This window comes from Elgaria multicarinata, chromosome 10 (assembly GCF_023053635.1).
Source record: "Elgaria multicarinata webbii isolate HBS135686 ecotype San Diego chromosome 10, rElgMul1.1.pri, whole genome shotgun sequence".
Lineage (NCBI taxonomy): Eukaryota > Metazoa > Chordata > Lepidosauria > Squamata > Anguidae > Elgaria > Elgaria multicarinata.
In genome coordinates this window covers 58,651,318-58,677,556 of record NC_086180.1, presented here as the reverse complement: position 1 = coordinate 58,677,556, position 26,239 = coordinate 58,651,318, and the positions used below count along the sequence as shown (strand labels likewise).

General features: G+C 38.4%; 2 protein-coding genes across 3 annotated transcripts in view; one reads left to right on the top strand and one right to left on the bottom strand.

The window, feature by feature from the left end:
- Window positions 1-5,420, bottom strand: part of PAICS (phosphoribosylaminoimidazole carboxylase and phosphoribosylaminoimidazolesuccinocarboxamide synthase) — a 48,289-nt gene extending 42,869 nt beyond the window's left edge. For both annotated transcript variants that reach the window (XM_063135179.1, XM_063135180.1), the window contains exons 1-2: window positions 5,027-5,420; window positions 1,018-1,104 (exon numbers count right to left, since the gene is read on the bottom strand). In XM_063135179.1, coding sequence (XP_062991249.1) covers window positions 1,018-1,104; window positions 5,027-5,405 — 466 coding nt within the window. In that variant the 5' untranslated portion in view covers window positions 5,406-5,420. The remainder of the gene's footprint in view (window positions 1-1,017; window positions 1,105-5,026) is intronic.
- The window catches only part of PPAT (phosphoribosyl pyrophosphate amidotransferase), a 53,378-nt gene extending 29,288 nt beyond the window's left edge, over window positions 1-24,090 (top strand). Inside the window, exons 2-11 of the mRNA XM_063135183.1 lie at window positions 9,266-9,332; window positions 12,635-12,841; window positions 15,522-15,634; window positions 15,812-15,957; window positions 16,674-16,746; window positions 18,411-18,562; window positions 19,395-19,522; window positions 21,078-21,299; window positions 21,627-21,747; window positions 22,989-24,090. Of these exons, the coding sequence (XP_062991253.1) occupies window positions 9,266-9,332; window positions 12,635-12,841; window positions 15,522-15,634; window positions 15,812-15,957; window positions 16,674-16,746; window positions 18,411-18,562; window positions 19,395-19,522; window positions 21,078-21,299; window positions 21,627-21,747; window positions 22,989-23,164 (1,405 nt within the window). The 3' untranslated portion in view covers window positions 23,165-24,090. The remainder of the gene's footprint in view (window positions 1-9,265; window positions 9,333-12,634; window positions 12,842-15,521; window positions 15,635-15,811; window positions 15,958-16,673; window positions 16,747-18,410; window positions 18,563-19,394; window positions 19,523-21,077; window positions 21,300-21,626; window positions 21,748-22,988) is intronic.
- The last annotated feature ends 2,149 nt before the right edge of the window (window positions 24,091-26,239 follow it).

The following is a 26,239-nucleotide window of genomic DNA, read 5'->3' as shown; positions in this document are numbered from 1 at the left end:
TAACAACTAATTCTAGAAGTTAGTTTTTTAATCTCCTGCAACCTTTTATTTTGTAATACAGATACATAATGTACATATTAACTTAATGTCACATTTTCACTATAGTATATTTGAGAACTACTAATTTACTTCCAATTTTCCAAAGAAGCTTTGCATAAACTATCAGTAGGACATATGTGCAGCCATCTAGGATTGTGCATGGGGATAAAAGGGTGGCTATTGGTAGAACTTCATTTTGTTTTTAGGAGACATTGTGTGTGTGGGGGGGGTGCTGTTTCATCGTCACAGAGGTCTGACTGTGGTTTTTTTCTGTGGCTCCATCCTGTACTAATCTGGTAATGTGTGAATATCGGAAATTACGTAGGATGGGCTGATTATGCGGTTGCTATCCATTCATATTCTTGCTGTGTTTAAATTGACTTATTGAACATTTCTGTTAACCAGTAAGAGTCTTTGTTTTATAATGGCTGGCAACAAGGATCCAAATTACCTCACACATACATGGAAACTTCTCAGCTCTCCAGTGAACAGCCCCACAAAGCCCTTTGAATCATCACCCCTTGGGGTAGAAGATGCTATTCCCTGAAAGAAAAAAAGTGGGCTACCCCTTGTGCACAAGCAGAAGCACTTTGTGTGCACACACGGGTCTGTTCTGAATTGCAGATAATGAAGGTACATTTTTCATAGCTTTAAATACATAGTCACGAACTGAATCTTGAGTTTAGTTCTTACTTCCTTCACCCTCTATAATCATCCCATGTTCTTATTTTCAACCAAGACATGCACTGATGCACAAAACAAATAATTTTGTCTCATATTTTACACAGAAGCTAAAGCCAACATTGTAGAAATGGATAATGAAAATTCAACCTCAAATCTTAGCAATAAACTTCATGATGTTTCCAACACACTTTATTTAAATCCTGATGTAGTAATATCGCTAATGCTTCTGAAATAGTAGGAGAAACAACCCACTCTCCTTCTCCCTCCCACCCCTCATATGCCGGCATTCATTACCTAGTTGAATAGGCCTGCAGTGGGATATAAAAAGCAATGGATTTGCTGGAGCATCTTCCTCCTCTTCCAATGTAACTGAGACTTCACCTGGGATAAAAATGAAAGAGTTTTTGTATGTAGGAAAGGCACACAGCATGTTGAAATCTATCATGCGAATCCATGCTTGGGCTGTGGATTTCTAATACAAGCTACAGGATTGACACATAGGCATATGATTTTCTCAACTGGGCTAATGTTCATTAGCAAGCATGACATAAGTGCAGCAGCACTCTCCTGCCCATGTACCCAGCAACTGGTGTACATAGCTGTACTGACTCTGATGCTAGTGGTAGCACATAGGGGGTTGGATAAATTCTTGGAGGCGAAGGCTATCAATGTCTACTAGCCCTGATGGTTGTGTGCTATCTCCAGTATTCGAGGCAGTAAGCCTGTGTGCACCAATTGCTGGGGAACATGGGTGGGAAGGTGCTGTTGCACCATGTCCTGCTTTTGGTCCCTGGCCGATAGCTGGCTGGCCACTGTGTGAACAGAGTGCTGGACTAGATGGACCCTTGGTCTGATCCAGCATCAGGGCACTTCTTATGTTCTTATGTATCCATATGAACATGCATGTGGTGGAATTTCACAGCATGGCCCTAGTTAATATAAACACAGTCTTTTTGCTCCCTTAATTTATGAATGATCTCCATATTAGAACCTGTAATGTCTGAAACATTTTTGAGCCTTCAGATTACAACTCCCAGCTGGCAAAACTGATTTATCTGATGAGAGTTGAAGTCCAAAACATCTGGATGACATCAGATTGGGGGAAAGCTATGCTAATAATAAAAGATACTTGCACAAAGTGTCTGGAGCTGTGTCACAGCATACAAAGAGATTGCATAACTACATTTATTTATATTTTTATTTATTTATTTATTAAAATAAATATATATGCTGCCCCATAGCCGAAGCTCTCTGGGCGGTTTACATGCCCATTTATAAGGTACAAAAGGTTCCCCATTGCAAAGCGAGTCCTAATTGCTAAGGTGCATGTAGTTCTGCATTGTAAAGCACTTAGGTTTAAAGTGGCTATGCGTGCAAACAGCAAGCACTTTGCAGTGGAGAACTGCTTATACCCAGCATTAGGGCTTCCTTTGTACAAATGAAAGCAGTTTACAAATATACAAGTTGAGTATAGATAGAAACACAATTTAAACTTCTAACGGGCAAAGGGGGTTGTTCTCATTTCAGAGAAATAGTTAGCACCCAAAGATGCTTACAGATCTCAAACTCATCTCTCTCTATTTTTCTTTATAACTGAGTCCAAATTGTAGTATCTCCTTTACCTGCAGAGTCATGGACCTGGTTTGCACGTAAAGCCAATTCATGGATTGTTTACTCCATTAATTGACAGGGACCAAGTACACTGCCTCCTGCACACTTATCACTTCTGCTTTCAATCAGCTTTAATCAACAACCCAGGAATGCACCATTCCAGGATTGTTCCCCATTCCTTGATTGCTTGATGTAATGTCTGAACCCAGAACTCTGGGTTGCTGCAGGGTTTAACAACCCAGAGTTTAACACAGCAACAAATAGTGGTTTAAACTCTGGGTTATTTATTGCTAAACCACCCAGAGTGCTTGGTTCAGACTTCACATCAAACAAACCAGGAACACTTTCTGGGTTGTTGATTGAAGCTGATTCAAAATGGAAGTGGCGAGCATGTGAGGGTCAGGACAGTTGTTCCATCAGCAATGGCTCTGACATCCCATGGTTTAAACAACCCATGAGTAATTATGTATGAACCCAGCCCGGAATCGGCTCCTCCTTTGCTGGAGTTTTGGGGAGGAGGAGGTCTGCCCTCTTATCTGATGTTTGTTCCTATCCAGAACATTTCCCCAAATAATTCTTTATTAAGAAGCAGTTGCCTAACTAATTAGTTCCTCTGGCAACATATTACCGGTAGTGTCCATAACAAAATAATGTGCCAGGTCAGACCTGTCCAGCACATTTGAATAACTTTAGTAGCAACCCCCCAGGGTTACAATACAGAATCTGGGGGCAGGGGGGAGTAAATGATCTTATACAATTCATCTGCAAGGGCTTGCACGAATGGAAAAACATAACTGGATTTTGGTTCACTTTTCTGGCACAATACTCTTCTGTTGAATTAGAAATGGCTTTTCAAAAACAAAAGAGGCTTTCCCCTTACAAAATGGAACCTTTGGATCCAAATCACAATATATTAGTGTTGGTGCTTTTTCAGCCTTTGCGTAACTGACTAGGCAAACATGGGTAATTGACTAGGCTTACTGTTCAAATGGAAGGTAAGACAGGATTCTGGTGAATCCTAGTTTACCATGAAGAAGCTGGTGGTCCATTCATCCCTTTTGCTTCCACTAGACTCCACCTACTAGCACAAGTCTGCTCATTGTGTTGTCTGAACTTGGGATTTCTGGTTTGCTCCCTATAAAGCTAGGATTGTAAACCAAGGTTTGTTCTTGCCTTACAAATCCTAGCTTTTTTAGGATTAAGATGCCAAGACTTTGGAAAAGTCAATATATCTCAGCATAACCTAATTAACAGGGTTATTGTAAGAATAAAAGGGAGAAGGGATGCCGTACAAGCTGCTTAGAAGATAATTGGGATAGTATCATGAATTATTAGTATTGATTGTTTTTAAAAAACAAAAAGGATGGGAAGTATTGGTCAAGCACTTAATTCTTATTTGTTTTTCAGCAAATCTCTCTGAATATGATTCACACAATCCCTTTACAATTGGGGAAGGAACAAAGTCTGTGTTTTCCTCATGAATACCCAAAAATAATACTTCATATTGCAATTGGAATTTGTCTGAAAGATAGTGAAAACAGAATTGGAAAATGTTGGTGCTGTGTTTCAGGCTAGAACAAAAGATTAAACTATTTATCTAGGCAAGGTGGTTATTTTCAGCCTTCTCTTTCTGAATCTTAAAGGGATATTGGTTCTTTTTGAGAAAAGGGCAATTATTGTGAAATACACTTGCTCCTCACAAAACGTAACTTTGCTTAAAATTTGTTTTTTAAAAAGTCAAAATAGTAACTTCGTACTTTTCATTTAAAATAAATATGCATTGCAGAGGATTCTGGGGGTTTTCTGGCCCTTCTTCCTGTCAGATATTTGACCAAGTGTGTTCTAAAGATGATGTAACAAGAAAGCAATTTACAATATATCCCAAGCATGTTTTTAAAGCGAAGCTCATCCCACTTTGAGTGCTTTGGGGAACAAGGTACAAATTACCTTATTTAATGAAAATATCTTTGTATTCTGATTTGTTTTGTAGTGTTTGGCCTAAATTTTATTTCCTGATTTGTAAGTGGCAAGCAATATATATCATATCATGCAAAGCTGTATTTAAAAACTGCAGCTTCCAGAATATTCAAACTGCCTTGTGTGCCATTTCAGTAGATAACACACAAAATGACTTAGAACCACATTGTACTTTAGCGGTTAATAAATCATTTGGAAAAATGTTACTGCAAAACGAACAACATCTTTCCATCCTGACGTGTGGCTTTCGTCCTTGGCCCTTTTGTTTTCATTCCAGCTGAGTTTAAATATATCATTTAGAGCAATTGAGACCATATTATTGCTCATTACCAAATTATTTTTGTCTCTTTCTAAAGTAGGCAGCTGAAAAAAATATGTTGAATTCTTACAGATAAATCACCAATAAAAAGCAATAGAAGTTTGGAGGCTGGTGCTGTTCTGTTTTCCCCCATCCCTCTTTCACAGGAATAAGGCTCCATAGGTCTAGCTAGCCCTACAGCTAGTTTAACTTCATCAGGTTTATGTCTGTATAGAAATGCTGGTACACTGAGCTACCTTCCCCCACCCACCCACCCACATACACACGGATAAGGAGGGAGCGCATTAAGTCAGTTTGTTCTACCAACTGTGCCATCTGTGGTGCATTATGTGGGTTTGAGTCCTACCAGCCTGTATGTATTTTAGATAAAGATAATACGGAAGAGAGCATTTTTACCTTCATTGTTCTCCCTGGTGGTACATATGATGTCATTTGCTGAACACCTGCTGTTTTCTTCCCCTGTTAACTGTGTGACAGGTTCATGTTGCAATATGGCATCCAATTCATGAAAAAACTTCATGGTCTTTGTAGCATCTCCTGAGCTGTGGGCATATTTAACTGTTCTATATTCATATTTCAGGTTTTTATACTTTGCACGACATTGTTTCCAGTCTCTGCAGATCCCCAACTCCTGTAGCCTTTTAGCAATGTAAATAAATATTCCTTTATTCCTTAGTGTTCCATGGAGTTGCTTTCTGATGTTTTTTTCTGACCAGACGCTTAACAAGGCTTTAACCTCCTCTTCAGTCCAGTGCCTTCCTGCTCCACTCTCCATGTTGAAAGTGACCTGGAAATGATTCACTATTTCTAGCCAAGATTTTGTTTCCTAGGAAACCAGACGGCTGATTGTCAGTAAGCTCCACAGAGATGAAAGGATCCAGTTTTACTGGCTCAAGCTGCCTAAGGGGAGTAACTTGAGAAACTGCCAAATAAGCAGGTTCCGTATTAGAAGCAGGAAAATAAAGCAGCTCAAGCGCAAATGATTACAAAGTATGTTAATAATTGGCACCCAGAATAAGCTCTTTTCTGCTTGACAGAAATTAAGCATAACTCCTAAGTATATAAAAATACGTTCTTTAACCCTTATTATGCAATGCACTTTAAATATAAACACTGTTTTGTAATTAACCTTAAAGCTCTAAATACATATGCTCTTGTTTTGTTCAGACTGAATTATAGTAGATATGCAACCTGGTGCTATATACGTGCTTACTAGCAAGCAAGTGCCTTTAATTTCAGTAAAATATCTGCTCTAGTAGTTTAGGATCACCACTCAAGCCTGTGATTCACAATCTGTTATGTGTATTGGTTTAATCTATTTCAAAATGCAAATTTACCAGTTTAGATTCACATATTTAGCCATTTTTTATTTCTGATTTAAAAGCTAATAATAATAATAATAATAATGGTCACCATTTAATTGTGTTTACCAACAATGTACTAAAATTGAACTAAAATATTAGGATCAAACTTGTATTGAGATATGTCTTTGTTTAGTGGTCAGATAAAATTAAGCTTTATCTTTTACAAATATACACTTTAATAGAAGTAATGAGATTAAAATATATAGACATATAAATGTTAACTTTATTTTCATATCTTTCTATCACCGTTTGTGCTTAGTTCTTCATTGGGTAAAGTAGATCAGCCTTCTTCAACCTGGGGCCATTTGGATGTGTTTGACTGCAGTTGCCATCATTCCCAGGCAGTGTGGTTGGGGAAAGCTGCAGTAAATATTCAGCTGGCAATATCATAGTTTTTTTTTTATTATTTTAAATGAGCTCTTTTTCACTCTAAACCTGGATCTGCATATATGCCTACTTCTGCCTTTGGGGGTTCCAATAGGTGCTTTCATGCAAAATATATGTTGCAAATGCTCGTTGTAGGTTGCCCTGGGGCAATACCTGGCTAGCCTTGACAAAAAGTGCTGATATCCCATACTATTGAAGAGATGTTGCTATGAGAACTAGATAGATAGCTGACTGCTTCTTGATACCAGAGGACCATTTCAAAGATGTTCTGGATGAATGTTCTGGGCAGGAAAAGCCTTCTTCTCCCCCCGCCCCATTAAGAATGTAGTAATCTAGGATTTTAGGATGCTTTTAGTATGTTTTTAGTATGTTTTTAGGAAGTTTTAACAATGTATACTGTGTTTTGATTAATATTTTATGCATTTTATACTTGCTGTTGTTCCCCGCCTTGATCAGAATGGAGAGGCGGGTTAGAATTATTATTATTATTATTATTATTATTATTATTATTATTATTATCTAGGCCTCTGTGTATAAGGAAACAGAAAGAACAGTAGAATGCAGTTTGAGTTAGAATAGAAAAGAGAATTTCTAGACGGCGTAGCTGTCTATCGTAGCAACAACAACAAAGAGAACCTTAAAGGCTAACAAATTTCTTCTGGCATAAGCTTTCATGGATTTCCATCCGTTTCATCAGATGCATAGTGTATAATGTAGGGTTTTTTATGCAGTACATATGGGGCAGAGAATTGTGAGGTAAGGAGGAAATTAAATGCAAAAAGTACTGAGAGTGACAATCACATTATTAACAGTGGTCATTTGCACTGTAGCTGTTACAGATAACAAACATCCTGGCACTAGGTAAGCCAATTAACACATGATTGATAAAAAGCCATTGTCCTGATTCAAGCCTCTGGCGATAGAATCAAATCTATTGATGAATTCTAACTCAATTGTCTCTCACTCCTGTTTCACTTTGAAGTTCCTTTGCTCCACAACATCCACTTTTAAGATCTGTGAGAGCTGAATTTTTGGGGTGCTGGCTGTCTCTCAAGGGATCTGGCATGAGAACAGGGGACTTTTGCCAGTTTCTTGGAGTGTTTAACCTACGTCTCTACCTATGCTGAATGTATATACTTGTAAATTAATACAAATATTTCAAAACGTCATTAAGGCTTTAATTACCTCGTTCCAAATGGAACCAAACCCATATCATTGCTGCACCCTTGAAACTTCTTGGTGCTTATAGAAATAGGCTGTGTGTAACAGTAATGTTTCCAAATCAAGTTTCTGAGGACACACGACTGTGATGAAAGGAAGACGAAGAGGGTACATGTATGGGCTCTTCAGGAGTTCAAAACAGCCTTGGACATTTTTTTTTTTTTTATGAAGAGCATTTTATGTGGAAGCACTTACCGGTGGATTGCACACAGGGCTAGGCCCTGCTATGCAGCAAGCTGAGCAGGTCACACCACGAGGAGTGAGGCAACAGATAAATTAGTGTTCCTGAACCATTCAAAATGTCGTCTTTTCAGAGGGGAGGGGACATTTGAGCTCTGCTTCAGGCAGCAAAATGCCTGGAGTTGGCACCGATTGCATACATGCCTGCAGGGCAGGAGGTATCTGTTTGACAGGCAAGGAGTGAAGAGCTCAATCAATCCAGGCAATGGTTTTTTAACATTATCTGTGCAGATAGAGAACACGGAAAGGTACAAGGGTGTGCTTCTCTTCTCAGGATGCTCATTGAGAGTGTGACATTAGCCTCAAGCATGTTCTGACCACAGGAAAAGGTTCAGATCCTCATCTGCTACATGAGGGGTGCAGTGGGGAGATGGTTTTGCTATGATTGTATAAGTTTTAAGTTAATACAATTGAGATGTCCATTAAAAAAAACCTGCCTCTGAATTGGCTGGAGTGAATTTAGGCCTAACTGAACTTAGTGAGGGGATTTCAGCTGATCATCAAGACCATAAGACTAAGCTACAAACTGGAGACATATTATAGACGCTGCTGTTGTTTTCAACTGAAGGCGGTCTGAAATAGGGATCACCCTTTTATTTCTGGGAAATTGGTTTCAAAACCTGTTGAATCAGTGGTGAAACAGAAAAAATGTGTTTACTCCATGGGAAGGAAGTCCTCTATTAAAACACCTAATTCGCTTCAGAAAACAACATACTTCATCTTTTAAATGAGTACATTAAAGGGAAGTTGACATAGAGAAGGAAGTATCTTTATGTACACTTTTTTTAAAAGCAAAAACATCTACTAAAATTGTTTGCCACTTTGAACTTATTTGTTAGCTTTGGCATTCCAACGGAGGTTCCCACTCTCTAAGGGGAACTCTTTTCAGGGCTTTAACCCTGAGTTGTGCTCAGGTCTGGCCAGGGGTATGTAGGGGTTTTCAGGAGAAAGAAGGCAGAAAGAATGCTTTTTCTTTCCAAAACCCCTAAGTCCTTCCCTTGTTGTGCTTCATAGTGCTAGATAGCTCAGGTTTGAGGCTGATGGCCCACATATAGAACATTTATAGCTACAAATGGGACCTGCAATAAAACATTGTAGTATGGAGTAGTCCTGTTAATGGAGCCATCCAGCCAGGCATAATCTTTTGCAGGGTATTACAGTTCCATCTCCCACCGGTTTTCCATTCTGCCCAAACAGTCTGCATTCTGTGGTTCATTGGGCTCTTTGGTGGGCAGGGAATGGGGAGGCAACAGTTTGAAGGGTCTTTAGAAGTTTTCCCTTTTAATTCTTCAAAATTAAAAATAATATTCTTTATGGTTAGTGCCATTTTGACCATATAAGGATCCACACTGAGAGAATGAGTTTACTATTGGTGCAAAGGATGAAGGTTCTGTGCCTTAAGCTGTGTTTTCTTCTCTCATAGGGGCCAAGAGAGTGCTGGGATTGTGACAAGCGATGGAGAGTCAGCCCATTCATTCAAAGTGCACAAGGTAAACTGGAAAGCTTTTCGTTAAGTCTGTGGTTAAAAGAAAATACAAGTATGACTTTCAACTGTTTTGACCGGTTAAAATGAATGCTGAGAGAACTCAAAGGCCATAGCTAGACCTAAGGTTTATCCCTGGATCTTCCAGGGGTCAAACCTATTCATCTAGGTGACACACAAGGGATCCAGTGCTCAGGCAGGGGCGAACCCTGGATGATCCCAGGATAAACCTTAGGTCTAGCTGTGGCCAAAGTCATTCAGTGCATACATATCAGGAGTAAATCTAATGGAAGCTTCATAGCTGAGCAGGATGTTGAACCAGAGTTTCCAGTATCCAAGTTGTAATTCTAAACTCATGTATAAATATCATTACAAAAGATCACTTTGAGCATGACAGTTTTCCTACAAGAGGAGCAGAAAAAATGTGTATACAGAACGTATACACTGACCCTGATCAGACAACACGCTAAGCCATGGTTAGACCACTAACTCTTTTGCAGCAAATGGTTAATGAGCGTGTTTAAACCATGGTTATGTAGCCACCATGGTTAGGAATGGTTCACATGACATGCCAAGTCACAGTTCTCATATCACACAAAGCCATAATGTTTACCTCAAAATGCTTAACCACCGTAGCTTAGTGTGTTGTCTGAACAGGGTCACAGTCACATGTATTTGTTTTTGCCACAGTTACATGTGTATGAAGTCATTGCTTCCAAATGGATGCACATATGACAAAACAAATTACAGTATATGGTATCTGTGCTCATGATGTAGGGAAGATATAATAGATGAAGTGGGGTTGGCGTGTTTTCCAATTTAACTTTCACGCTGTGATGGGAAACTTCACCTACTGGTTTCTGCAGTCAAACTACTATTAAACTACTGAAGGTCAAGTGTTGGCCTGGTACATTGGGAGTCCTAGTACAAAGCCAAGGGACTTGAAAGGCAGTTCAGAGAATGATATGCCCAAACCCAACCAGTGGGTTTCAAACAAAAGATATTGCCACTACATCCAAGAGGATCATTAAAGAAGAACTTATCTTAGCAGTGTTTCTGCAGTTTAAACTCTCCCAAGCTACCTTCCATATATTTATAATATATCTATTATTTGTCTTTGCTTCATATTTGACTCACTTATGGGTACTAAATGTGTTCCTGTCTCAGAATAATAAGCTGCTTCCTACATAAGGCAGCTGATAAGGGCTTCCCTGTGCACAGTGGCAACTGTCACCTTACAGGAGAATTTGAAATCTCCTTACCTACTCAAAGGGAGGTAAGCAAGAAGGGGGGGGGAGTGATGGAATGTTCAAGATCAACCGTTCAAGAAGGGTACCGGTTAATAGTTCCTTCTGTTACTTCCAGTCAGGAAAATAATTCTTCCTGATTTAAATGTGAAACAATGTAACTCCACCACAGCTACCAGTTTAGGTATATGTCCCTATTTACACCAGTGTGGAAAAATTCTGAAAAGTTCTTTTGGAGAACTTTTAGAAGTGGGGATATTTCGTTTCGGCATTTTAATGCCAGAGTTTTCACCTTTAGTATTCTAACATCAAACCCAAACCTTCTTTTAAAAAGGCCAAGGTTCCAATAAGTAATTATAATAAAATTTCACACAGTTTTAAGACACAATCCTATGCACATTTATACAGATAAAAGTCGTACAATTCCCAGCATCTCTCCAGGCAGCCATGATGGCTGGGGCATGCTGGGAATTGTAGGACCTTTTTCTGCATAGGATTGTGCCATTAGTCACTTAATTTTAAAAGGTATAAGCAGTTTGATCTATTACAATATGGAGTTATCTTTCTGTAATTCTATTCCGGTAATATTCTGCCTGAATATCCTTTGACTACTAATGTTGAACCGGTTGCATGAGAGAAGGTTTTCTTTCACTGTCATTTCCCTATATACAAATAGAACATAGGATGACCTGTAAGTTGTACAGAGAGGTGTAGTGGGAGAAGAGAGCAGCCATGTTGTTAAGTATACTTCAAGGCAGCCCTGCCTACTGTGCTTACAGAGTGAGTGTGGGGAGGAAACAGTCACTGATTTATCTAACTAGCTGTAAAGAAATTAATAGTAACTTGCATAGACACCATTTCTACACAACACTTGCAAGGTGGACATGAGGGGAGGGTGTTCTACATTTTTCCAGCAACAAAATAACTGTGGTGAACATGATTTTTTCAGCAAGAGATGTGCTAGAGGAGAAGAAGAAAATAGAAGCTTGGCAGTTGCGTAATAGCTGTGCCTTTTTTGTCTAGAAAGGCTCGAAGACTGTTGAGGGGAAAAAAACATGTTGAACAAAACAAATTATTCATTTATTTATTATTAATGATATTAATAATATTTCTATGCTGCTTCTCATTTGCAAAAATCCCGAAGTGGCTTATAGTAACCATGAAACAATAGAACAACATAATGAATACACGGTAATACAATATTAGAAATTGTTCAAGACAGCTGATGGCTGGGGGAAAGCAAAAGTAAAAGGCCTAAGGTTAGTATAAGAGAAGACGATATGAAAATGAAGGGGATATCTGGTTGAGGTGAGAAGAACATGTGTGTTAGTTTTACTTTGCTAAAATGTTCTGAGCACCACTAGAAACTATGGCCCAGTCCGCACGTCACGATAAGCAACCTTGGAAATAAGCTACAACGGGTTGGTTGTTCATTCACCAATCCACGTTGCTTTCAGCAGATGATCAGGCGCTCTGCACCTTGCCACAACTTGCTTCCCCCTTGGTACGTGTCCCATGGGTCTTTGGCACAATTAGCCTACTGCTCTAATGAGCGCAAAATAGTTAAATTTTTGTTGTGCAAATTTCCCTGAGTGGGGGGTGGGTGGGATTAAATGTCTTCCTGAAGGTGAAAAAAGTGACACTGTCTAGGGAGGCGACAAAGTGGGAGAAAAAATTGGCTGGTGTCATTTCAAGACATAATAGAGAGGGGATATCATTAGCGAGATTGTGATGACTGAAGAGGTTTTCTGCTACTCTTGTGAGGTGTCTTTGTAGGCCTTTTTAACAAGCGACACACAAGCCATTGTGCTAGGTTCGCACATCACGAAAAGTCATTCTGAAAACAAAACACCCTGACCAGCGCAACAACAAGCTATGGGTTCTCAGGGGGGGGGGGGTCTTGTGCAAGGTTAACAACTATGCTGAGGAAAGCATGCTAGATTCAGATGTCGTGACAAGCCACCCTGAAACAAACAAGGCTGATAACACACCGTGGGCTTTTGTAGCATGCAAACCAGTCTATTTTCAAGAGTATCTACTCAGTTTCCTTTTTGTTTTGCAGGGAATGGGTCTGGTTAATCATGTGTTCAGTGAAGACAGTCTGAAGAAGCTGTATGTTTCAAATCTTGGAATTGGCCACACAAGATACTCTACCTCAGGAGTCTCTGTCTTGGATAACTGTCAACCATTTGTTGTGGAAACACTGCACGGGAAGATTGCTGTAGCCCACAATGGAGAGCTGACAAATGCTATGCGGTTAAGGAGAAAGGTAGGAATCAATGTAGCATTTTGCAGTCTTCCTATACATGAGGAAGCAGAAGGGAGGAGTAAGATTCCATTTATAGATGGCACATAACCAGGACTTCATTTTATTTGTTCGTATGAAAATCCATAATTTTAAGAATGTATCAAAATTGGCATGTTTTCCTCACAATATGCTATATAATGTGAAGAAGCAATGCACTGCAAGCAGCACTCCTGTGTTTAATTACTGTTTGCACTCCACTTCCTTTATTTTCCTTAATTTCAAAAGCATGCAACAAAAATATTGTCCCACTTTTCTTCCTCTTCCATCATCATTTTTAATACAATAAATTTGAACCATGACACTCTATCCTCTAGAACATAATGTATTTCTGGTTGAGTTTTAGGCCTTGGGTCAGGATATGTAAACTTTGGCCCCCAAGGGCTGCATGCGAGAATGAACTGTGGGTCGGGGGCTGCATGCTGGTCAATGGGACATTGCCAGAGCCAGCATTCCACACTGCTCTCTTCAGGCCACATGCATCCCACCCCCCAACACACACACTACCCCCATCTCAGCATACAGGGGTGGAGGGCCTTAAACCTCCCCTTCCCACATGCTGAAATCTCATCGTGTGTCTCCCTTCCTGTTGCCCAGATGATTGGCACTGGGGAAAGCACCAATCAGCTCGGTAGGGAGGAGGTAGACAATTTAGATGGAGGGAATAGTGGTTCATTTCTGCACGCCACTTCACCAGTACAGTCCTGCTCTCCCCAGCCCACCAAAGAGCTGAGCAGCAAGCACGTGGCCACAGAAAACAAATTGCCCACATGAGCCTAAGGCAAACTAGTTCTGGCATTGTTGAAAGATTTTAGATTGGTTATGGCAGCCTTTTTTTTAAAAAAAATATGGTGATTATAAGTGGCTGTCGTGCCCTAGTAGAATAGTCAAAACAATAAATAATTATTATGACTAACAGATGTAAACAACAATCTTCAGAATATTGAGACAATCAACAAATGCAAGGCGAGAGTAGTAAAACCATATTGCTGATTTTTATATCTATTAACCCAACCTTGCACCGTACTAAATTTGTAATTATATTTTATATGTGTTCATTTAACTTCTTGATCTCTATTTCTAATTCATTTGTTACTCTCTCTCTCTCTCTCTCTCTCTCTCTATATATATATATATATATATAATTTGCAACATGAGCCTGGCAGTTTACTGTAATATTTTAACAGTTGCTCATTTTACTATAGCACTGTAATTGTGAATAAAGCAAATTGCCAAGAGAACAAGCTACTTCATAGCCATTTATTTTGTGCACTAGTTTTCTGAACACCACAGGGCTGTATGTTTTTTAAGCTGGAAATGCAAGATGACTTAACCCTTAAACTCTTTTAATATACTTTCAAGCGCTCTTTTATACAATGGAAAGTATTGGAGAATTATTCTTTTCTTGCACTTGTTACTAATTACTGTGATTACTGATACAAGGAGTGCCTGTTCTCCATTAATAAATACATAATGGAATAGGATTATGATCTGATAGCCTGTTGTATTCCAGGTATTCGTCATACTGTTCAGTTGAAATTCCACAAAAACAGAGGGAAAGACAAGAGTACAGAAATGATATGCAAAAATGAACACATCACTCCCATCTTCTTTCTTTCTCATCTACTTTCCATATCTAGCTTAGCTGTTTTCTGAATAGCTGAATCCTACATTTAACTCTGTATACCCACTCTCTCCCTTTTCTTGCAAATGGCTCCTGCTTTCTCCACAAACTCAGGCAAAAGCATCAAACCAATGCCTTAGTAAGGTATAGTGAGTTAAGAATTTCTCTGCATTAAGAATAGCGTGCATAGCTATCAGGAGCATATACATCTCTAAACAGGGTTTTTTGAGCTTTCTTTTATCAAAGTACACCTCTTCCACTTACCAGGGACTCATCTACACCAAGCAGATATTCCACTATGAAAGTGGTATGAAAGCAGTATATAAAATGCAGGAGCCACACTACTGCTTTATATTGGTATTGAAATGCACTTAGAACTGTTGGGGCCCATGATACATACCACCATATACCACTTCCATAGTGTTATATCCTGCTTGGTGTAGAAGTGTCATGGACCCCAACAGTTGTCAGTGCACTTCAGTACCACTATAAAGCAGTAGCGTAGATCCTGCAGTGCACTTCAATATCACTATAAAGCAGTAGTGTGGCTCCTGCCTTTTATATACCGCTTTCACAGTGGAATATCCTGCTTGGTGTAGATGAGCCCCAGGGGTAGACATGTTTGAGTAGACATGTGTAGGGATGCTCTGTTAGGCTGTGTTCACACAAGAAAGTTACTTTGATTTTATATAACACTTTTAATTATCACAGCTTCCCGCATAGCACTGAGAACCTTGTTAGAGCTGCCTACCCTCCCTTCTTCTTCCATACCTACAATTCCAGTACTCCCTGGAAATAAGGAATTAACCAGTTCAAGTACATAGTGTGAGCATTCTCTCTCCCCTCTCCCCTTGGATGCCAGGTCTTTTGATTTTAAAAGACAGAGGGAACTCCCTTGGTGCATGTATACGTGTAGTTGCTTCATGCATATTTTCATTTTGTGATGTATAACTGTCTTTTAAAACCAATACAATAGTTGTACATATTTGATAATTCTGTATTTTTGTCCTTGTTTTATAGCTAATGCGTCATGGAGTGGGACTATCCACTAGTTCTGACAGTGAGTTGATCACTCAGCTGCTGGCATTCACACCACCTTTAGAGGAAGATGACACACCAGATTGGGTAGCAAGGTAATGCACCTAATTTGAAGGGAAGGCATTGAAAACAGCAGCAGCAGCAGCTGTCCAATTGTGCAAAACAGCCATTGTAGGTGTTGAAATTCTTGATATAAACACGTGCACACGTGTGTGTGTGTGTGTGTGTGTGTGTGTATGTGTGTATATATATAATTAGCTTTTATGTTTCAGGATCAAAAACCTGATGAATGAAACACCCACTTCATATTCTCTTCTGATGATGCATAAAGATATTATCTACGTGGTACGCGATCCCTATGGGAACCGTCCACTCTGCATTGGCCGTCTCGTTCCAGTAGGTAATATTAGTGGAAAAGGTAAGACTTAACTAACCTATCCTTTGAGTACCTGAACTTTATGTTTGTTTTGAAATACTTTCACTTGTACTGTTGGGCTTTTTTTAAAAAAAAACTCAGTCTTTTGAATTGGTACATAGTGCCTCTCTGAATCAGTCCATGCTAAGGTATAACCACATTGTCTACCTATCAAGATGCTGGTTTGACTGGAATTACTGTTCTTCTCCCACATGAAGAATAGGATGACCATCCCCACCCCAAACTCCAAATAAGAACAAGAGTGGAAGAATAAAGCAGGGAAATGTACATAATGCAAGACCAAATTGGGTTGTCATATTCAATGCAGTCTTAAGTAATACCAAATGCTATTATTAAAACCACATATTTTAAAAATGGTAGAATAATGAGGGTAGTGTACCTTCTGCTTAACTTTCTGGCCCAGTTCTCTTCTGAAAGTAGCATACAGTTATGTATTCTAACCAAAAGACTTCAGGGGGGAAAGTTCTGGGCTGCGTAATAATTTTATTATGTTGGAAAAACATTTGACTTTTTTCCCCCATCTAAACATCCATAAGTTAGTCATTGTATTGTGAAATTAACAATACAGGTATGAATTCTTTGATTGTACCCTTAGAAAAAGTTAACAAACTTTGGCAACAGATTTTCTTTTAAAAGCATAGTGATAAAGTTTGAAGAATTGTGAAATGCTATGAATACTGTTTTAAATTATCTTACAGGGAAAAGAAATGCAGAAACTGAAGGATGGGTGGTCTCCTCAGAATCCTGTAGCTTTTTATCTATTGGTGCAGAGTAAGTGTGTTTTTTGTGAGTTTTTTAATACAAGGATTGAAATCAAATCAATAGATTGTTTCAGCTAGAAACAATTTTGAAATTAGAGTAATATTTAATTTCAAGGTAAGATACTCGTGGTCTATAAATAAATAAATCCTTTTAAGGGAGCTGAATTGAACACCTTGCCTGAATTTAGAAGACACAACAGGAGATGGTTCATCTATGAAATCCACTAATTCTTAGCTAATTATTAAAACTTTAGTTCCATGTTTTTGTTTATGCATGTAAGATATGAGTCATTTATATGAGTCATTCAGTCATTTAACTAACTGCCACAATTGTGTGCTTAAAGAGCCATGGAATCACTTTTTCTTCGAGCATGTCTACACCAGCCCTATATTACAGGGTAGTCCCTAGATCGTCCCTGTGCATCCAAATGATGCACAGGGGATCCCGGGGGCAACCCGGGATGACCAAGGACTTCCCCCAGGATATAGGGAACTGCAGAAAACCCCATTTTTCTGTGGTCCTGGAACCATCCCAGGGAACACAGGTTGTGTGGCTGCTGCTCCAGGGACCTCCCATCATCCCCGTGTATAGTGGGGACCATAAAATGGACACAGAGCTGCAGTGGGGCAATCCATGCCCATCAGAGGTGGGGAGCAGGTTCAATTTTTTAAATAATAATAATAATAATACCTTTTTTGCGGAGGTGTGCAACTCCGTTCCTTCTCCCTCTTTGGGGGAGAAAATGGTGGCCGCAATGTCCTTCCGGGATGTTGCGCAGCTGTCAAGACGCTGGGAGAGGATCGTGGAAGCTGGTAGGTCTGCGATCCTCCCCCCACCTTCCCCACACCCTATGGTGTAGACATGCCCTCTATTCCCAGTCTTGGCCCTATATTCGGATTTCTAAAGGGAGACACAATACGGACGGGTCTCTAAAATTTGGAAAGGAATCAAATGTCAAAAATGTTTTCTTAATAAACTGCAGAATAATGATCAGCCATTTATGAATATGGGAATAGAAAAAATGGTAATTTTCATAGACATCCTTGCAATTTAGGGAAAAACTGTACATTACTGGAAATGTGGGGTTGACACCAAACGCTGAATTTCTTTTGTTGAGTTCTTCCCTAGATAGAATTTTTCACCAAGAAAGCTGAATTTCAGATTCATCCAATTTGTTCTAATTTTCCAAATCAGGGCAAGAATCTCTGGACAACACTAAGTCCCTATCCTACACCTCCAGAAAGTTAATTAACTGTGCAATCCTCTGCATGTTTGCTCTAACGTATGTCCCACTCTGCTCAATGGATCTTACTCCCAGGTAAACATGTATAGGATTGCTGTCTCAGTCATCCTGTTGCTTCTGGGATTTTTGCTGATATTCCTGCACTTCCAAATATTATCTTCACAGGCCATAAATCAGTATTAAAGAAAGTGAAAGCATAGATTTTCTGGAAGCTTAATTCTATGCCAACTACCTCATTCTGTACATATTGTACAGTCCTGTGAAATTGTGGTATGCATTATAGTTGTGATTGTAATAGCTGCAAGGGATGCACATGCTATTGGGTTTTTCTAGTTAAAGGCACAACGTCTCTTTGTGACTAATGCTCTTACAATGGAAAAGATTCTTAAAATCAGTTAAGGTTTTTATTTTGTGCAACTATATTTTCAAGATATTACCGTGAAGTCATGCCTGGAGAGATTGTGAAGATATCCAGAAATGAAGTCCAAACACTGGATATTGTCCCAAGACCTGAAGGAGATCCATCCGCATTCTGTATTTTTGAGTATGTGTATTTCGCAAGGCCCGACAGCATCTTTGAAGGCAAGCTACCAAATTTCCTTGTCAAACATTATTTTGGATTGATAACCCCAACTGTTATAAACTTTCTATCCTGTTTGCTGATTATATTCCTGTTCTATGCAAGAGACTGTGAACTCCATCTGGGATAGACAAAGATATCTAACACCTTAAGTTGTTCTCCCTGTAAGGCTTGCAATTACTATGGGGGAATCCAAAAGGTCCAGAACAACCTCTAGTGGTGGTAGCAGCTAGTAAGAAATAGACCTTGATTGCAAAAATATGAGTGCTTTGTTGAATTTGGAATTTAACATGAATTTTCCAGGTTATGTAGAAGCCAGGACAGCCAAATACATGATGCTCCAACCCTAGAAGTAGAAGTTGTTGTCTTCCATGTAAAATGGATGAACAATTTGCACTTCCTGTCCTTATTTGAACTGGTAGTATGCTGACATGAGGGGAAATAATTTAAATATGAGTATGTTAGGTCAGCTTTTTTTTTTTTTGGAGAATTTTGCATTATAGTTAGCAGTTTAATATATTTGTCTTTCAATTTATATAGTCAAGAAATTTGAGCCATCTTCCCCTATATCCCCCTTCCCTATTTTAACTCTTCCTTTTTATTTATTTTTACTTTGAATATTACTTTATTTGTATTGTTCAAATTTTTTAGTAAAAACATTCAGTTAAAGAAATAAGCCTTGTTGGCAGATCAATTTGCTGAATCTTCTGGGATTGAATCTTTGCCCCTGTGCAAATGTACCTTGGGATTTTAAAAGCAGTAGAGAGAAACTATTACAGATGCCTAAATCAAAGTTGTACAGAAATAAAAATAAGCTTTTGTCATTCTCCAAAGGTCAAATGGTGTATTCTGTAAGAAGGAGATGTGGTCAACAGCTTGCTATTGAAGCTCCAGTGGAAGCAGACTTGGTTAGCACAGTCCCAGAATCTGCTACACCTGCAGCCCTTGGCTATGCGCAAAAGGTACTGTGGCTGTCTCTTCCGTATACTCTGAATTATATCTTTTTATTTTAAGAACATCTCCTATACACAGAAATAGATTTTTTAATAATACCTAACAAAACATATAACCAAGCATATTACTTACCTGGACCTTAAGGCCCTCATTTGAAGCGCTTACCCATGTGACACTACAATTGAGAGAGAGAGAGAGGACCTTTTCAGTGGTGGCATCCCATCTGGCACCTACATTATTATCTTTCTGGCAACAGCTGAAGACTTCTTTAAAAAATTTCTCTAGCATTTTAGAAACTTTTTAGTGGTTTTAGATCTTTCCACCGTTTTACTTCTGTTGCTAGCTTTATTCTTGGATTTATCGTGTTCTGCTGCTGTTTCCATTCTGTTTCTGATTTGTTTTATTGTTTATTGTATTTTATGTTTTTAATTTGTACATCGCCCAAAGAATAGAAACGATCCTTGTAAAGCAAATATTTATGTCTTATAGCTCCAAGATACTTGTGGTATTTATTACTGACAGAAGATATTATTTACTTTATTGAAGATAGCATTTCCTTCTTGCAGTTCAGGACAGCTAACAAACACACACACAGAGAGCTAAAATAGGAACCAATGCATGGTTTTAACATCCACTAAATACTAGTCTCATGAGCAGACAATCAGTCATATTTCAGAACTTTCCCATTCCCGTCTCCCATCAAAACCTGCTCCCTCTGGAGCAGATTTGGGTGGGTGAGGGGTGTTACATGATGGAATGAGAAATTGTTTTGCTGACAGATGCCATTCTTTTGGTGGATGGACATGACTGGATACAAGCCATATTGGTTTTAATTTTTGTGAATCGCCCAGAAAGCTTCGGCTATTGGGCGGTATAAAAATGCAATAAATAAATAGCTTATAAATATACATGCATATATGCACCCAATATTCAGTAGCCAGATAAAAACATCGGCAGACCAACAGCTGTGTGAATTAGAACAAAAACATTACACTGTTTTTCAAACAAAATAAAACAAGGAGAGTCATTGTCTTATCTCAATAGGTGGTGCATTCCAAAGCTTTGAACCATGACTGTAAAAGCTGTAGATGTTTTAGGCATTGCTTCTGATTGGTTTAATTGAAATAAAGGTTTTGATGTCCACATTTTCTTAGGTCGTTTCTTCATTTATATTTATAAATTGTGTGGCTAAATCCACAAGCTACTGGGTCATGAGAATGGATAACTTGTCCATGTAAAATGCTTATACATAATGTAACATGTGAATAATCTCGTATTGCTTTATTGCCAAAGGTGGAACAAGAGAAGTTCATAGCAGGATTATTTGTATACTTAAATATTTGGGCACAATTCTAAATATCCTGGGAAATTAATGAGATTTGTTTTTAAGTTAGCTAGGTTAGGACTGGGCTCTTGGAATTACAAATTGGTTTACCCTTCTGTGTATAGAAGAGTTAAGGAATGCTAGCACAAACTCATCTGTGTTGAATGCAAAATTAATTTTAGCTACTTTACAAATAAAAATTTTTTTGTACTTTGCCCTTTATCTTCTCTTGTTAACAGTGTGGGTTACCATACATTGAGGTATTATGCAAAAACAGATATGTAGGAAGAACTTTCATTCAGCCAAACATGAGGTTAAGACAGCTTGGAGTGGCCAAAAAATTTGGAGTCTTATCAGACAACTTCAAAGGGAAGCGTGTCATCCTTATTGATGATTCTATTGTGCGAGGCAACACCATTTCACCCATAATTAAACTACTGAGAGAATCTGGTGCTAAAGAGGTAAGTAAATACTACTGTCAGTCCCTAAGCAGGCCCTAATTGGCATGCTTTATAATAGTTTCTTAGTTGTTATAGCATAAAGGTGAGGAGAAGCAAAATAAATAAATAACAGGAAGGCAACATTCTCCAGCTCTTCTGTATTCATATCTAGTTATCCATCCCTCAGAGCTATTCTGCTCCTCTCTTAATAGCAAATTCATTTAATTCTGTTGCCAATCAATCCTTCTCCTTGTACATTCCCTTGTAGTGAGTTTTGTTGATGTTACCTCAATACAAATGAACAATTGATGCAGTGTCACTATCAGGATACAATGTTTTTTTCTTCAGGTACACATCCGTGTGGCTTCACCTCCAATAAGATTTCCTTGTTACATGGGAATAAACATTCCAACAAAAGAAGAACTTATTGCCAACAAACCTGAATTTCATGACCTGGCCAACTACATTGGTAAAATGTTTTATTTTAATCACTGTCAATAAAGTTATACGTAGAAATAATTTCCAGATGAGTAGTCATGTTAGTCTGTTGCAGCAACACATTTATGATGGCATAAGCTTTTGTGGGCTAAATTCAAATCATCAGAAACATGAAATTGGCAGGCGTGTATACACACATGGTAGGGGTAGGGGGAATAGAGAAGACTAAGGTTGGTGGGAAACAAAATGCAAAACCTACAGGGCCGTGATAACTATGTAAAAGCAAAAAAGTTATGATTACAATTAGCAAGGCTGGATTGGTGATGATAGAAATAAGGCACTACAAAAAGTCATTTAGTGAAAAGGAACAATTTTCAAAATTACATGAGCCACCATTATATTTTTCACTCATATCTCATCAATTAATTTGAAAGCTAGCAATTGCTTATCTGCAATTCTGTGGTAGTTCTTTGGTAGTTACCTGGGATAGGAGGAAGCCCCATTGAACTCAGTGGGATTTACCTTTGGGTAGACATCTGCAGGGCAGAAGAGGGGGCTAATTCTGCTTGGGGAGGCACACTTTTTTTCTTTCCCAATTTTCCCTCCCATTGCATGCATTACTCTGCTTTTATTAATATTAATGCACTGCAAGAGTTCAGTAGATTCCATACACTTTTAGTTGGATAATCACAGTTGCTCCAAATATTCAATATTCGTATTATCTTATGTGATACTTGTTTATGATGTATATAAATAAAGTTTTACATTTTGTCTTTGTATTTCCAAAGTGGAAACGCATATATGTTGCATGTATGAGGCCCATGCTTAGTCCCAGAATCTCTAGTTAAGACACTTACAGTAGCAGAGATCAGACAGGCCTCCACCCCAAATTTGCTGATAATTAGGATACTTCTTTTGACTAATATGTAGTCAGTTATTCAACATGCTCAACATTATCAGTCTTTACAGGTCTTTCCTTCAGAAAATAGTGAAGGATGTTGGTTATTTTTGCAGAGCCGCCTTGAGTGTCACTTTCTGGTACAAAGGCAAGATATAAGCCAAATAAATAATATATTCTAAGTGAAATATTACTTTAAAAAAAAACTATAGTGCTTCATGTCAGTAAATCCAATGCTGCAGTTAGCATGGCTACCCCTATATTATAGTTTGGGATCCCAGAGTTTCCGAATATTTTTTTTTAAGCAGCTTGATTTTTAGAAGATAATCTGTGATGTTGTTCTTAATTGTTCGCCATTTTTCTCTTTTCTCTAGGTGCTGACAGCGTGGTTTATCTTTCAGTAGAGGGACTGGTATCATCTGTCCAAGAAAGCATCAAAGCAAGACATGACAATGAAAACAGCTTAAAGACCAACAAGTTCCGGTCTGGCAAAATTGGCCACTGCATAGCTTGTCTTGTTGGAGAATACCCTGTAGAGCTAGAGTGGTGAATTTTCACAATGCAATCGCCAATGAGTTAAAAGTTTGGAACTGATAAAGTGTATTGCTATCAAGCAAGTTATCAAACCACTTGCAGTTTGCTTAAAACTTTATTAGGTATGGTGAGGAACATAAAAAAGTAAAATATAAAAATCATCATGCCGTATGATAAACGTTAGTCCTATAACTTTGGGGGTGGGCAGGGGTTACCAAAGTCTCTTAATTCCTTAGCTGGCCTAGTCTTGCTGAGAAATTTGGAGCTCTTCTCTGGCATTTATTCATAACAGTGTTTTGGGGGTTGTTTGCTTTTCCAAATGTTGTTATCAGAGAGGCTGTGAGCCATTAAGCCATCTCAAATTTTAAACAGTGTTCAGTCAAAGGAAAAATGTAAGATTTGGTTTTATATAAATGACAAATTATTAAGTTTAATAACTGCTTTTCTAGCCATTTTTATCCAGCTGTTTTTGGTTCTCTATTTTGAAAAATGAAATGTGTCTGTATTGTTGCTTATGTAACTAAATCTATCTATTATAACTTGCTTCCAAAGAGACTGAATGTTATTTTTATACAAGATGTTGCTGAGACTGGGAGACTCAGGGAAATACTATGCCAAAACTGTCTAATACCTTGAGCCTTAATGATTTCAAGTCTGGCAAACACACTGTCTTAAAGTGTTTTCATTATATGTCAAAGGAATGTGCCAGGAAAAAATAGATAGATTGATAACCATCTTGAATACCACGATTTAGACATTAGGGGCTAATTTTCTCCATTGTGTTATTTCACCTTGAATGCTTACTTAACTGTAATCTGAATGAATGTTATTACATGTAAGCCTTCAAAGAAGACTCCAACATTGAAAAATCAGCATGTAAGCTTTTTTAATGGAGTATTTCAACAAATGATATTCTTTAATATATATTACTACTTTGCTCTGTTCTTTTCTTAACGTGGTGTTTTTTCTGTCTCTGAATGAAGTCTAAATAATCCATTAGTGGTTATAAGATGCTAAGTTGGAAATCTGTGATTTAGAATTTCAAGTAATTCTAGACCTATTCAAAAATTACTACTTCTTTGAGGACTCTGGGCAGTCCCACATATGATGAGGTCCACATGAGGATGGCAGTGAGTTCCACAGATGAGTTCTTTGCCTGCTCAGAGCTATAGTCAGAACTATCAAGAGCTACACAAGCATGATTCCTACCTTCCTTAAGGCCAGTGCAATGGTAGCATCATGAGGGCTCCCTGTTCTTTAGCTTCTCTAGAGTATAAGTTAGGCCTTATTTTCTCTTCTTCTTTTTCTCCACCCACCCCCTTCTGTTCTACTCTTTTTCATTTCCAGGGGCCAGGATAGGTGGGCCATGCAACAGGGTTAGGGCTAGCTCACTCAAACGTTGATTCAATTTAAGAGCAATAATTTCTGAATAAAACTTCTCCATGAGGTGAAAAAGGAACATTTCTCCCCAAATATTGTAAATTTGTGCACTTTGCAGATAATGTTTGTCAGTTAGCATAAGAGCAAATTCAGACAAGCAGTACATATATTACTTCTTGTTCAAAGGGACATGGGAGATCACTTATTTGAAAGAGTCCCTATATCAAAATATCCCTATGATGAATTGAAAGCTAACTATCAGTAAGCAGCTAGGCAGAATATTATTCGTCTGCCATGTAGTCAATAAAACCTGACAGTTTAGAGGAATCAGTGTAATTACCCTGTGTTCCAACTATTCCTCAGCAGGATTTTCATACAATTAGGATTGGGGGAGGGGGTTGCAGATTTGGGAGTTGACATGGAAGATTTGTTCCTCAAATTACATACCAGTTACGCTCCTTCTAGAAGATTCTGAGGAGCTTGATAAGGATCTAAGTAGTGTGTGTCCAGTAAAGATCCCATGGCAAAGTCATCTTGTCTTTTCCCTCCTATAAAAAAGGTTCCTGTATCAGCCACTGTGAGGAAAATGGAAATACATCATCACAAGGCGTGTGCTATAGAATAATTTTTGGCACCTAGAAGTCAAATGTGAAAACATTGTCCCTTCAATGTATATAAATGTACAGCTGGCATAGTTATTTCAGTTCCCCCTTTGGAATCTCTGTGGAGGGATGCATTTGAAAAAATATTATATTAAAAGCAAAAACCCATGGGGGACTAGAAATGAATGAATATAATTGTCTTAATTGTGTACTACTGTTATTCAATATGTGGTCAAATATTGTTGCCTGAGAAATGGCTCACATAACCAGAAAAGGTATATTTTCTACAAAAGAACTTCACAGAGGATCACACTGGATTTATCAGTGTTGCATGGTAGAGTGAAAACATTCATGGTGTGCTTAGCAGTACATTCCTTCTCCAAGACATCCTGTATACAAGCTATTTTTTTCACTAGGTGAACTGGCCCGCAGTCAAACAAACTAGTTAAAAATACTAGGATATATTTTTAAAAATCAACTAAAGTGGGACAGGATTTTAACTGCCAAGACTAGCAACTTGTGCAATAATAGTTTCTCAGATGGGAAGTTTTGTTTTCATTTTTATTTCTTTCAAACACTTCAAAAGTTGGAAAAGATTTAAAATGTGACTGAAAGGTGGAAAATGTGAATGGTCAGGAAGAAAATTAAACTATAAAGTTGAGACCTTGACTGGTTTCAGACCACATGATAACCAACGGTGGGTTAAATAGTCAACATTTGATTATTGTATCGTCTGTTGGGACTTTTTCACACCACAATTGGTTATTTGGTTGAAATAACCACTGCTGTGCAGAGTTGATTATTTAAACAACAGTTGGATATCGTGTCATGTACCATTGACTATTTCATTGCACAGAGTTGGTTATTTTCGGCGACTACAGACTCCCCTGGCAAGACTGACCAAAGCAGCAGCTGCCACTCTAGATCAGCTGACAGTACTCACATCGGCTGATGGGATACCAGTGGGAGGAGAGAGGGTGGGGGATGTGTCAATCAAACACACTGTTGACTAAGACAACTCAATGCTGGCTCTAATCCACACCATGGTTGATTATTATCATGTCTTGTGGGGAATACACGATAATCGTGGAGTTGACTATTAACCCGCC